This window comes from Melanerpes formicivorus, unplaced genomic scaffold, assembly GCF_026170545.1.
Source record: "Melanerpes formicivorus ecotype bairdi unplaced genomic scaffold, bMelFor1.0.p_v2 SCAF_16, whole genome shotgun sequence".
Classification (NCBI taxonomy): Eukaryota; Metazoa; Chordata; class Aves; order Piciformes; family Picidae; genus Melanerpes; species Melanerpes formicivorus.
The window spans coordinates 14,226,191-14,239,897 of NW_027142368.1; the positions used below are offsets into that span (position 1 = coordinate 14,226,191).

General features: G+C 49.0%; 1 protein-coding gene across 2 annotated transcripts in view; it reads right to left on the reverse strand.

Annotated features, from left to right (window-relative positions):
- The window catches only part of KCNQ1 (potassium voltage-gated channel subfamily Q member 1), a 356,172-nt gene extending 342,830 nt beyond the window's left edge, over nucleotides 1–13,342 (reverse strand). For both annotated transcript variants that reach the window (XM_068148314.1, XM_068148313.1), the window contains exon 1: nucleotides 12,922–13,342. In XM_068148314.1, the coding sequence (XP_068004415.1) occupies nucleotides 12,922–13,319 (398 nt within the window). In that variant the 5' untranslated portion in view covers nucleotides 13,320–13,342. The remainder of the gene's footprint in view (nucleotides 1–12,921) is intronic.
- Between the last annotated feature and the right edge of the window lie 365 nt (nucleotides 13,343–13,707).

Below are 13,707 nucleotides of genomic sequence, written 5' to 3' on the forward strand. Positions count from 1 at the left end.
CCTAATCATCACCTCTTTTAAGGTGCCACAGAACAGCTAGCTGCAAACCAGCTGCCTATCAAACATACCAGCATCTTTGACTGTCTCAACAAAAAAAAGGATGTAGCATTAAATGCTAACAGCCACACTCACACTCCTAGGATCGGTTATTTCTGGTCAAGTCTCCCAAAGCTGCTACAGATTGAATGCAGCTCCCATTTCAAGCCACTGAGGGACAATCCAAAGTATCTTCCTCAGTCACATGTGAAAATCCCACCTACATACCACACTGATTAGTCTGGGAGGCAGCTGCTATTTAAAGGGTAGAGCTGAAATCAGACAAGTGGCTTCCATTGCAGCTACTCCTGATTAACTAACTGCTGTCAATCTGCTCCTTAGCAACTGCCATAAACACATTTTTATTCATATCAGCTTCCTCTCTGAAAGCTGCAGTTCCAGAGTACCTCTCCAACTGAAATCCAACAGGGTCTCTTAGTACCATTTTGTTTAGAAGCAGTTCAGATGCACTTTCCAAGCATTCCAAATGCTTGCTTGGCATTTCAAAACCCTGCCCTGGTTTCTGCTGATCCAGTTGTAGACCCATCTGGAACTTCATGCCTGCTCAAATCACAGAATCATTTTAGTTGGAGAAGACTCTGAAGATCATAGAGTCCAGCCCTTCTCTAACTCTACTATGTCTGGTGCTAAACTGTGTCCCTCAGCACCACATCTTTGCATCTTTCAAACACCTCCGGGGTGGGGATTCAACCACCTCCCTGGGCAGCCTATTCCAGTGTTGAGAACCCTTTCTGTGCAGAAGATTCTTCTAATATCCAACCTAAACCTCCCCTAGAGTGACTTGAGGCCACTTTTTTTTTGCTACTAGGGAAAAGAAGCCTGACCCCCACATGGCTACAGCCTCCTTTCAGGGAGTTGGAGAGAGCAAGGTCTTCCCTCAGCCACCTTTTCTCCAGAAAGCTGACTTAAAAACACAATAAAATTGCAAGAATCTCTCTCCCAGCAGCAGCTCACATACAAATGTTGATGCAGTTGTTCAAAGTGACTTTGTCTCCAGTTCCCTAGATGTGGCACTGCAGGCTGGGGTCAGAGTGGCTGAGAGCAGCCAGGCAGAAAGGGACCTGAGCGTACTGATTGACAGCTGGCTGAACATGAGCCAGCAGTGTGCCCAGAGGGCCAACAAGTCCAGTGGCATCCTGGCCTGCATCAGAAATAGTGTGGCCAGCAGGAACAGGGAAGTCATTCTGCCCTGTACTCAGCACTGGTTAAGCCATACCTTGAGTACTGTGTCCAGTTCTGGGCCCCTCAGTTTAAGAAGGACATTGAGAGACTTGAATGTGTCCAGAGAAGGGCAACAAGGCTGGGGAGGGGTTTGGAGCACAGCCCTGTGAGGAGAGGCTGAGGGAGCTGGGGTTGCTTAGCCTGGAAAAGAGGAGGCTCAGGGGAGACCTTCTTGCTCTCTCCACCTCCCTGAAGGGAGGTTGTAGCCAGGTGGAGGTTGGTCTCTTCTCCCAGGCAACCAGCACCAGAACAAGAGGACACAGTCTCAAGCTGTGCCAGGGGAAGTTTAGGCTGGAGGTAAGGAGAAAGCTCTTCCCAGAGAGAGTAACTGGCCATTGGGATGTGCTGCCCAGGGAGGTGATGGAGTCACCATCCCTAGAGGTGTTCAAGAGGGGATTGGATGTGGCACTTGAAGCCATGGTTTAGTAGTCATGAGGTGCTGGGTGACAGCTCGGACTTGATGATCTTTGAGGTCTTTTCCACTCTTACTGATTCTATGAACACAGGAGCAGTTAGGTTTACCTAAATGCAGCAGCACTAATGCAGTGCTTCAAATGCAGACTGAAAAAGGTCAGGCAACATCAAACTTGCAGCAGCAATGCAAAATACTTACAACATAGCAACATTGATAGGTTAAAAAAAGTGCCTAATAATCAGCATCTTAACACTGTCCTGTGCACCTCCACTCAAGCTTAGCTTAAGGCTCTGTTGTGTGTTCCTTTACCTGTTGAATTCAATGGTTCAACTTGAGTTACACAGAATCACAGGTTGGAAGAGACCCCCAAGATCCTGAAGACAAGGTATTTCCACTGCATTTAGCTTTGCGTTCAGCAGAGTATTGCTTGCCAGAAACATCTCTCTCTCCCACATGATGTAAACCAGAGTTGCTAATACTAGATGACGTTAAACAAACGCCGACTCTCACTGCCCAGCAATTAAAACTGATAAGAAGCCTGTGTTCTCCAGGACTTCTTTTCAAGTCTAACAGTCAGCTCTGGAATGGCCAAGCCACTGAAGGGGTTTATGGCTTTGCTTGTTATGAATGCAAGGCCTAACAGGAGATAAGTGCTTTTGTGCACTCAGCTGCCGTTTGCCCACGATCAAGATTGCTGGCTGGGGGCTCGTTGCTGTGAAAGATGCCAACTGCACCCCAAGGACACACTGAGACATTCCAGAGCTGCCAGTTTCTCCCTAAATCAAACCCCATGCTGATTTCACAGAGCCACAGCAGTGCTGCTTACAGCTTTAGAGTTGGATGCCAGGGGAGAAAGCAGTCAGACTGTTAGTCACTATAGCTAGAACAAACTTCCTATGGCTTCACCCTAGTGTGTGGGTGCAGGGAGGAAGAAGGATAAAAGCTTATCTAGGATACAGTTGTTGGTCAGTTCCTGATGCCACTGCATTAACACATATCCTGGGGTACTGAGAGCTTAAAGTCAACAGTGCAACATCAGGGCAGTGCAAACTCAGCAGCACAGACTGGCTACCCGTTTGTATTGTCACTTTCCCTTAAAGCCTTTCATAGAATCATAGAATCAACCAGGTTGGAAAAGACCTCAGAGATCAAGTTCAACCTAATACCTAACACCTCCTGCCAACTAAACCATGGCTCCAAGTGCCACATTCAAGCCTTTTCTGAACACCTCCAGGGACAGGGACTCCACCACCTCCCTGGGCAGCACATTCCAATGACCAATTACTCTTTCTGGGAAGAACTTCTTCCTAACATCCAGCCTAAACCTCCCCTGGCACAGCTTGAGACTGTGTCCTCTTGTTCTGGTGCTGCTTGCCTGGGAGAAGAGACCAACCCCCACCTGGCTACAACCTCCTTTCAGGTAGTTGTAGAGAGCAAGAAGGTCTCCTCTGAGCCTCCTCTACTCCAGGCTAAACAATCCCAGGTCCCTCAGCCTCTCCTCCTAGGGCTGTGCTCAAGACATCTCCTCAGCCTCATTGCCCTTCCCTGGACACGTTCAAGAGTCTCAATGTCAGAGAACACAGAACACAAGAACCACTGATTCTTAACTCAATCAGGACAGGGTGTTCTCTTTTTGTGAAGTCATGGGGACAGAACATCTTTCCTCTTGTCTCTGCCCCTTATCTTCATTGCCCTGCACAGATAATTGGGCAGAGGCATTTGGTGTAAGAATGAGACTGGCAGCAGCAACAGCTTCTTGCATCCATTCCCCTTTGCAGCTCTTGTCAACATCCTTACAGGAGATGAGATGAGGCACTTTTACTTCAGCTCAGTTGTGATGCCCTCAAGGGTTAATGTGCAAAAGAAAAGTCTAGCCAATTTGAGATCATTTGGCCTGAGAAGGGGACAGCTGCTGCAGGAGCAAACATACTCTTTGATGGCAGTTCCTAACTTTGCAGGCAGAAGACTGCTTCACTACAAAGATTTCAGCCTCTGTGGTTCCCAGCACCTCTCCAGTCCTGCAGGTGCACACAAACTGGGAGTCAAAGAGAACTGTTTGATTCAGAGCAGCTTTAGGACTTCCTAGTAAAAATCAATGAATAAAATCACTGTCTAAAAACATACAGTAAAATGAACATGAAGTTTGACTAACAAAGCATTAAACACTTAAGCATATATATACACACACACACAGATACCTATCTTGCTGGTAGGAGGTAAAACACAGTCACCACGTCCTGAAGCAGCCAGCAAATACATGTCCCATTATCACTGCTGGCAGTATAATGGTTCTCACAGGCCATTATGCCACCTGAAGCATGACTGTATCAGGAGAGCCAGTACTTCACCTGAAAACTCACTAATCTACACATTCTTCTGCTGTAACTCAGCCTACCCATCAGGCCTCTCTGCAGCTGGCAGCTTCCCAGCACCTTTCAAACTCGTGTTGGACCTCTCGGTGGCAGCCAGAAAACACCTTGCCCCCCAACAAGAGACTGTTTTCCAGCTGGAACTGAATGAGCAAGTGTTCACAGCTTTTGTGTTAGGCCACTAATGCACATTAAACAATCTATTAAGGCACAAAATTAATGAGGTGGTGCCAAGCTTGAAGCCAGCAAAGCGCTGTGCCGGCGCAGAGTTCCCCTGCAGCATATGTTGGCAGCGGCGCCCTGTAACACGTCCAGCGCTCAGGCATTTGGAGCTCAGCCTAATTAGTTCACTGCAATTGAATCTCAACTCTAGCCTCGATTCAGCTGCAATGCAAGTTTTGAAAGAGGCCTATATCTACACAGCCTTGCATGTTTGGGGTTTTTTTTTTCCCCTCCCCTGGCACTTGAAGAGCCGAGGCAAGGAAGTGTGCCAGAATTGCCCAACCAACCATCTGCCAGATACACAGAAAGGTGAACACTGCACTTACTGGTTTGCTTAAGATCATTCAAGTGCAACTTTTAAAGGCAGAATAATTCTTCTCCTGCAGGAAAGTAAACACCCCAGTAGGACCTGAAATAGTGTACTGGAAGGATGATAGGAAAAGAGAGAAGGCTTCCCCCCCAGTAAAACCTGCCCAAACTGAATGCATTTATAACTTTCAGATGTGCACTCCACAGAGCTGTTTCTCTGCTGCACACCTCCTGTCTGCACTGAGCTTTAGGACAGAATTAACCAGGTTGGAAAAGACTTTCAAGATCATTGAGTCCAACCTATCAGCCAACACCATCCCATCAACTAAACCATGGAACCAAGTGCCTCATCCAGGCTCCTCCTAAACACCTCCAGCAATGGTGACTCCACCACCTCCCTGGGCAGCACATTCCAACAGCAAATCTCTCTTGCTGGGAAGAACTTCTTCCTAACATCCAGCCTAAACCTCCCCTGGCACAGCTTAAGACTGTGTCCTCTTGTTCTGGTGCTGGTTGCCTGGGAGAAGAGACCAACCTCCACCTGGCTACAACCTCCCTTCAGGTAGCTGTAGAGAGCAAGAAGGTCTCCCCTGAGCCTCCTCTTCTCCAGGCTAAGCAACCCCAGCTCCCTCAGCCTCTCCTCACAGGGCTGTGCTCCAGATCCCTCCCCAGCTTTGTTGCCCTTCTCTGGACACATTCCAGCAACTCAACATCTTTCCTAACTTGAGGGGCCCAGAACTGGACACAGTAACAGGACACTGGACATTAGCACTCAGTTATTCACAGCCTTGGGCTCCCCAGTTTGAGAGGGACAGGGATATACTTCAGAGAGTCCAACAGAAGGCTAAGAAAATGACTAAGGGACTGGAGCACTGCCCTATGAGGAGAGGCTGAGAGCCCTGGGGCTTTTTAGTCTGGAGAAGAGTGAGAAGGGATTTAATAAATGTTTATCAATATCTGGGGGCTGGGTGTCAAGAGGGAGGGCACAGGCTCTGCTCACTTGCACCCTGGGATAGGAAAAAGTGCAATGGATGCAAGCTGCAGCACAGGAGGTTCCACCTCAACACAAGGAGGAACTTCTTCCCTGTGAGGGTCACAGAGCACTGGAACAGGCTGCCCAGAGGGGTTGTGGAGTCTCCTTCTCTGGAGACTTTCAAGACCCATCTGGATGTGTTCCTGTGTGACCTGTGATAGATTCTATGGTCCTGCTACAGCAGGGGGGTTGGACTTGATCTCTGGTGGTCCCTTCCAATCCCTAACATCCTGTGATCATGCTATGCAGGTCAGAGATACTGTGTGACTACAAAAAGCATTTTAACTAGAAGACAGCCAGCTTTCTACCTGCCTTCCCCTTCAACAATCAAAACACAATCTTCTTCAAGCAGCAGACATGTAATGTGACAAAGGATGCAAAGATGCTGGTTTCCTCTGAGGGAATTACAGACACTAACAGCTAGTGGCTGCTGTGGAGGTGATCTGGTTTCTGGTGCTGCTTTTCTTTCTGATTGCAATAATTACTGGGGGGGGGGGGGGGGGGGGGAGGGGGGGGTCCAAGTTAATTTTTAGTCAATTATGCAGGTGTTAGTATCTGCATTTCTTATCCTGCTGTCCCATTGGAAGACAGGAACAGGGAGTCCTCCTGACGTATAACCACAGTGTCACTCCTGAGGTCCTTGGCACAGACTTGGAGTGGTCTCAGTCACAGGACAGTCAGCCAGTCCCCAGCAAAAATGAAACATCTGTCAAGCTACAGATTGAGAAACATGGCACAAGTCAGGAGTGGAAAGCTGTGTACTTGCCAAGCCAAACACTCAGGCCCACAAGCCCCGGAGAAGCACTTCCATGCAATATTGTAGTTAAGGAGCTGCATTGTGGCAAGGAGCAGGGAAAGAGGGATGGCAAAAGCTGGAAGCCACTTCTCCACCTCACCTGTATCCAAAATCTGCCAACTCAAAGCTGCAATACCTGGCTGATCAGCAAACAGGGCTGACTCTGCAATAGCATCTCCTAAAGATTATCATGCTGTCTTATTGTACAACCAGCTACAACAATGGGAGAGGCAAAAACCCTTCCTTTCTCTCCTGAAATATATAAAAGTTTGCCTTCCAATTCCTTTCTGTCCCAAATAAAATTGTTAGCAAGCATACTGACAGACAGTACTGGGTTTCAAAGATGCCCACTCTGCTGCAACCCAAAACCTAGACTGTGAAGTAGAGGGGGGAAGTGTGTGTGTGGAAAGTGTATCACCTTATTTCCACTTCATTTTTTCCAACTGTAGTCCTGGAGCATGTGTGTGACCTCAGAGATCTTAATAAACCACTGCACAGCTGTAAGATGCCACGCTCCTACAAACCTGAAGTGACAAAGTGGCAGATCCCTACTCTTACAACTGTATCCAGGGAAGGGCAAAGATGGTGAGGGGTTTGGAACACAGCCCTGTGAGGAGAGGCTGAGGGAGCTGGGGTTGCTTAGCCTGGAGAAGAGGAGGCTCAGGGGAGACCTTCTTGCTCTCTGCAACTACCTGAAGGGAGGCTGTAGCCAGGTGGGGGTTGGTCTCTTCTCCCAGGCAAGCAGCGCCAGAACAAAAGGACACAGTCTCAAGCTGCACCAAGGGAGGTTCAGGCTGGATGTTAGGAAGAAGTTCTTCACAGAAAGAGAGATTGCCCTTTGGAATGTGCTGCCCAGGGAGGAGGTGAAGTCACCGTCATTGGAGGTGTTTAGGAGGAGACGTGATGAGGCACTTAGTGCCATCGTTTAGTTGATTAGACGGTGTTGGGTGATAGGTTGGATGCAATGACCTTGAAGGTCTCTTCCAACTCGGTTTATTCTATTCTGTTCTATCCAGCATGAAGGAGGACTGTCAGTACCCAGCTCCCCTAAGGCTGGGGGACACCAGATGCTGGTTGCAAGCCACAGGAGCTCATAGGCAAAAGCCATGTAGAAACAAAACATCACATCAGCCTCTGCAGGACAAGAAGCATAATCCCTCCCTCTAACATGCCAAGAGAAGAGGACCAATTTGACCTCAACTGAACTACCTCAGTCTTGACAAAAGAAAAAAAAGCTAAACCTGAGTCTTGCAAATGACTACAGCAGAAAGAATGTGGCTGTGCTCACGGTATTTTTCTTTCCTTCCACTGAGAAAAGCCAGGCTTATTTTGGAGGATTTATATCTTCTTTTTTAAAATAGGAGTAACCATCTGAAAGGCTGACTCCAAGCCACACACAAAAAAAAAACCCCTCTCCCAACCAAATCTCTAAACATCTCAATGTTCATGCCCAAAACATAGTGCTTTGTATGTTTTGCACACACACACCCCCACCCCTTTCCCCCCACACTCAGTTTACTCAGTCTGAAAGAAAATTGAGTCCTGTTTTGAGGGCTGGAGCACCTCTCCAATGAGGACAGAGTGAGGGAGTTGGGGCTGTTCAGTCTGGAGAAGAGAAGGCTCCAAGGAAACCTTATTGTGGCCTTCCAGTATCTGAAGTGGGCTACAAGAAAGCTGGGGAGGGACTTTTGAGGGTGTCAGGGAGGGATAGGGGAATAGAGCGAAACTAGAAATGGGTAGATTCAGATTGGATGTGAGGAAGAAGTTGTTCCCCATGAGGGTGGTGAGAGCCTGGCACAGGTTGCTCAGGGAGGTGGTGGAAGCCTCATCCCTGGAGGTGTTTGCAGCCAGGCTGGATGTGGCTGTGAGCAACCTGCTGTAGTGTGAGGTGTCCCTGCCCATGGCAGGGGGTTGGAACTGGCTGAGCCTTGAGTTCCCTTCCAACCCTAACACTTCTATGACATGTACATACACTAATTATTTTATTGGCCTTTTTCCCTCCTCAACACCAAGTGCAAACCAGGTAAGTTGGGAATTACGTTTGCAGTAGACCTGGAAGCAGGACACAGCTGGGATTTTAGGTTGAAGCCCTGCTTTTTCCTCACAGTACAAACAGCACAATGCCCCCACTGCATCAGCTTTAATAACCAGCTGCTGCCACACTCAGCTGGTCTACTCTATCTACCCTTGTGCTTCTAATCTTTGTGTGTGCACACACGTGGCCACACTCCCGAGAGCCTGCCCGCTTCTACAGGCCAGCCTCCCAAATCTCAGCCACCAGTCAAGTCCAAGCTTCTGTAAACATCTTGGGAGTCAAAGAAACTCAATGACAATCATTGCTGATTAAACCAGAAATCAAAGTAAATTGAACTAGGTACACACAGGCAGAGATAAGATAGAAGCTGATTATCTTGCGTGGCAACAGAGGAGAGCTGCCACACCGGAACAGACCAATGGACCATCGGGTTCCAAATCATTCCCTCTGGAAACAGCCAACACTTCAAACAACTTGAGGAGTCAACACAGAAGTCATTATTTGCCATGCTGAGAACAGGAGAAATCACCAGAATGCTCACCTTCAGCTTCTCAAGGCACATTTGAAGATGTTTTGTTCACAACTGCATTAAGAAGCAGCCCTTCCCCCATGCACTTCAATCTAAAATGATGTTTTTAAACACCTGTAGACTTCACTTATCCTTTACAGTCATTTCCAACACAGGCTCAGCAATTCAGCAAGCCACTACAAGGGCAGAATTTTAGCTTCTTTTGTCCCTCCACCTCTCTTTGCAGAGCTGGAAAGCTCGATCCATTACAGCCACAAAACATTTCACCTCTATCCCAAGGTGGTTCACTACTATGATAAGAGTGATAAGATGCCCTAGCTCTGAAGGTCATTGAGAATGGTGGCACTCAGTCATTGCCTCACTTCTGACAGCCATGGGGCAGGAGGGGGTAGGGTTGGTGGCTCTGGCAGGACACTACCATCCATCCATCCATCCATCCCACAGGGCAAGTTCTTGCTTGCCAAATCCAAGCTCCCAAGGGACCACCCGTTGTGTTTGCAGAAGCCATGCTTGTAAGCCTTCAGCTGCTGAGCACAATTTACTTGCACTGGTAGAATTAAGTCTGCTGTAAACTTCATATAGTCAAATGAATTTTAACACCACAGCAAACCAACTCATGTAGTCGAAACTGAAGTTCCTATGACCTCCATGAGCAGTTTTAGACAGGTTTTGTAGTGATAATAGCCAACTCCCCACCCATTCTCCCCACAGAGAATTTCCACAGCCTATAATAATCTAATAGAAATGAGGTACAATGCTTCATTTCTTATTCACCTCACATGAGGTGTTACTGCTCTTTGGTCTGAGCAAGTGAAACAACACTCAGAAGAGACCTGTGCGGAGTTCAGCTGATCTAATCAGCAACTGTGATACCCACTTATCCTGGAAGATGAAAATCACCACCAAGAGGGCAAGAATGCACCTGTTTGCCAAGATTCAAAGTGTATCTCAGCTGCCTTTTGAAAGAAATAATTCAGAAGTCAACAGGTCGTGGGCCTGACCTAGTACAGCAAACCTCTGCTGCTGCACAGGATTTATCCCTTAGATAAAAAGGATGCTAAAAGAAAAAGGATAAACCCAGGTTCTACCCTTCAGGTCAAGGGCTACCTGATGAGCTTTGCTGCACACCAAAACATACAAGAATCAGAGCAACACAGGCAGACACACCAACAGAGAATGTGTGCACTAAACTTGGGGTTCAGCTTCCATTTTCTGAACACTGCCATAGGAAACTGAGGAAAATAAGTTCTGAGTATCAGTTCTCAGCTATTAGCATTCCAGATACCACTAAGCAAGATTCCTGAGCAGGAAAAGGGTGTGACAGGCAATCAGTAGATGTAGCTCTTATCACTTGATTAACAGTGTTTCAACAAGCAGCCAGAGATACAGGCACAGAACAAGTTACACTGACTGTTCCAGGAGGTGATTCTGAATTCATTTTTTCAGTGCATAACTAAGAACACAGCTACACACACTGCACAGCCTACAGCAGCACAAGAGACAGAAACCAAGTTTTAAGTACTCCTTGCTCCCATCTTTTGGGCTAGATCTTGGCCAGAAGCCTCTAATCACTTTTGGCCATTATGCACTGATTTAACACCATTCCTGTTCCCTTTCCTTCCCCTCTGAACCTTTAAGATGACGACTAAGTCCTCCCAGGCAACTGAAAGCCCCCAGAATAAAGCAGGGGGTACCCAGGGGGAACATAAAAAGAAGCAACAGGGAAATTCCATAAGGCTCTCAAGTTCAATTTGGCAGGGGAGATAATTGTCAGACCTCACACATCACAATGCAAAACCCTGCTTAGCTCTCTAGGAAAGTCTGTTTGTGTGCTGACAACAAACAAGTCACTTCCTCCAGTGGGAGAGAATTGCATGCATGACACCGGTGCAGGGGGTGTGCCTTACAACTGAATCCTTTATAGCTCTGCAGCTCATCAGCTGCTTACACAAAGCTAACAAACCAGGTGAAAGAACAGGTCCTCCAGAGTAGAGCCAAAGCCACAACAGCTACCCTGGATCAGATGAACTGCCTGCCTTGTCAGCTGACTTGACGAGCTTCTGCTTTTCAGCATCTAATAACCTACCAATGCTCAGTATCTGGCTGGCAAGGGCAATGCTCGAAGAGCAGAAAGAAGGCATCACTCCAGGAGGTTGCTTTGGGAGCATAAAAGGCAAGAGTTGGGGAGGTATGGACCACAGATCAGTCACTTAAAGCACTATGTAACAGGCACAAAACGGGCAAGCTTATCTACCAGAGCAATAAGGAGAAGCTGGGATGGCTGAGGACAGCAGACTCAATTCCCTCTGCTGGTGGAAATTAGAGTGAGGATTAAAAATACACAACTGACACTTGCAGGGTGCCTTGTGAGAAACTGTGCTGCTGCTGCTGATGGCAAGTGATGAATTAATTCCTTGTTTCACTTTGCTTTGTGTGTGCAGCTTTTGCTTTACCTGTTAAACTGCCTCTCAGCCCACAGGTTTTATCACTTTTACCTTTCAGGTTCTCTGCCCCATCCTACTGTGGAGGGTGGGTGAGCAGCTGCGTGGGGCTGAGTTGCCAGCTGGGGTTGGCCCAGGGAACAGGAGGGTGTTCGTAGCCTCTTCTGTCTCTTCAGAGTCTCCAAAGAAGGAATTTGCACAACGTTTAAGGAGGTTGAGAATCTTTGCTGCCACTGCCCTTCACCACTGCATCAGAAGAGCTTTCCTGGCAAAAGGAGAATTGCTGGGGCTGAAGCTTACACCATGAATAAGTGTGCACTGGGGAAGGAGAGACAGCAATGACTTCCTGCACATGTTACAATCTCTTTCCTAAAGGAGAATTACAAAACCTTAACTCTTGCACAGACAGGACTAATCCACACTTACCAAGAAAGAGTTAGGCAAGAATCTTAGGGAGACAAAAAGTCCAGCAGGTTCTTCCAGGATTTCCCTAGGCCCACTCTTAGGGTTGAGAGGATATCAGTTAAAGTATTGACCACACATTTGTTGTCCCTTCTATACACCATTTGAGGCACCTGAAAGAGCTCAGAAATTCTAAAAGTTGCCTAAATTTCCTTTTTTTTTTTTAGGGAAAACTAAAGGAAATGCTATTCCTGAAAGTGTTCTACATTGTTCAACTACAACTATTAGACACTTTGTAATTATGGCCATTAGCTGCTGTGTCATCTAATAGCATTATCACAGCACTGAAGAGAATGGAGCCCACGATTATCCCAGCAGCTGCACACAGTCATCTCCCAATTAAACACAGTCAGGTGACAGCTCTTTTCCCTCCACTACAACAAACCTGGTACCACTTAGCTTGATTACCTAAGGACTCCAGATTTCTCATACATAGAATGTAAGCACAGAGAATCACAGAAAAATAAGGGTTAGAAGGGTCCTCTGGGGATCAGCTAGTCCAACCCCTTTGCCAAAGCAGGTTCACCTAGAGCAGGTTGCACAAAACAGCACCCAGCTGGGCAGGGTTAAAAAAACACCGGCTTCTGGTGGAGATGCTTCCTAAGATCCTTGTGCACCAACAAACCTACCACACACCAGCTCAGAGGAAATGCTGTGCACCCAAGCTCAAGGCTTTGCCTGCAGCTAAGTGGCTTTAACATCCTCCAAAAGTCGTCCTCCTGATTCCTGCCTAATATCACTGATGGCATTCGTATCATCGGACAAGGAGTAAGAGCAAAGCACAATAAAAGAGGAAAGGACAAGGAACATCACCTGTCTGCCCGATGCCAGACTGATACACGCCTATCCAGGCAAAAACAGCCTAAGAAATCAGGACTTGCTGTTAACAACCATTAAAAACCAGACCGCACTGCTACCTAGCCGCGCCGGGAGATGTTTCCCCGCTGCGGGCAGCCGCCACGGGACAAGCCGCTGTAACGGGAGCCCGGCACGGAGCAGGTGGCCCCGGAGGGGAGCAGGACGGCTACTTACACGGTGAAGTGGTAGACGAAGCACTTCCAGCCCGTGGGCCGCTCCAAGAAGTTGTAGACCCTGCCTTGGATGTTGCTGCGACTCAGCAGGGGCTTGCGGAGGCTGTAGATGGAGACGCGGGGGTCCAGGCTGACGGGCGGCCGCGGGCAGTCGGCGTTCAGCACCACCACCTCGCTCTTCAGCCGCAGCGACCGCTCCCGCTCCGGCTCCGGGCTGCAGCCCACCGGCGGCTGCCCGCCCTGGGCGGCGGAGAGTGGGGCGTAGTGGGCGTTGGGGGTGTTCTCGGCCAGCTCCAGCGCCGAGGACTTCTTGCTGGGCGTCATGCTGCCTCTCCTGGGCAGCGACAGCCGGCCCAGGCTCCGGCTTTTCGGCTCGCCCGGGGGAGAGCTGGAGGACATGGCTGGGGCAGCTCAGGGAACCGGAGGGCAAGACGGTGTCAGGGCTGCGCTGCCCCAGCGAGCTGCGGGCCGGCGCCGGGCGCCCTCTCCCGCCGCCGGCGCTTGGCCCGGCCCCCTCGGGGGCGGCTTCTGGCCAGGAAAGGTGAGGAGAAGCCTCGACGGGGGCGGGTCCGGTGCCACCCATCCAGAGGCACTGCACGGCGGCCCCGGGAGGTCTGCTCGGCCTCACCCCGGCGCGCCGCCTCCGGGCAAGCACCTGCCGCAGGACCGGCCCCTGAGCGCCGGAGGAGATGAGCTCGGCAGCGAGCCCTGGCTATAGCCTGCACCTGCTCTCCCTGTCCAGCCGTGCTCCTCGTTGCCGACCTCGACCTGTTTCATCTACCTGTCC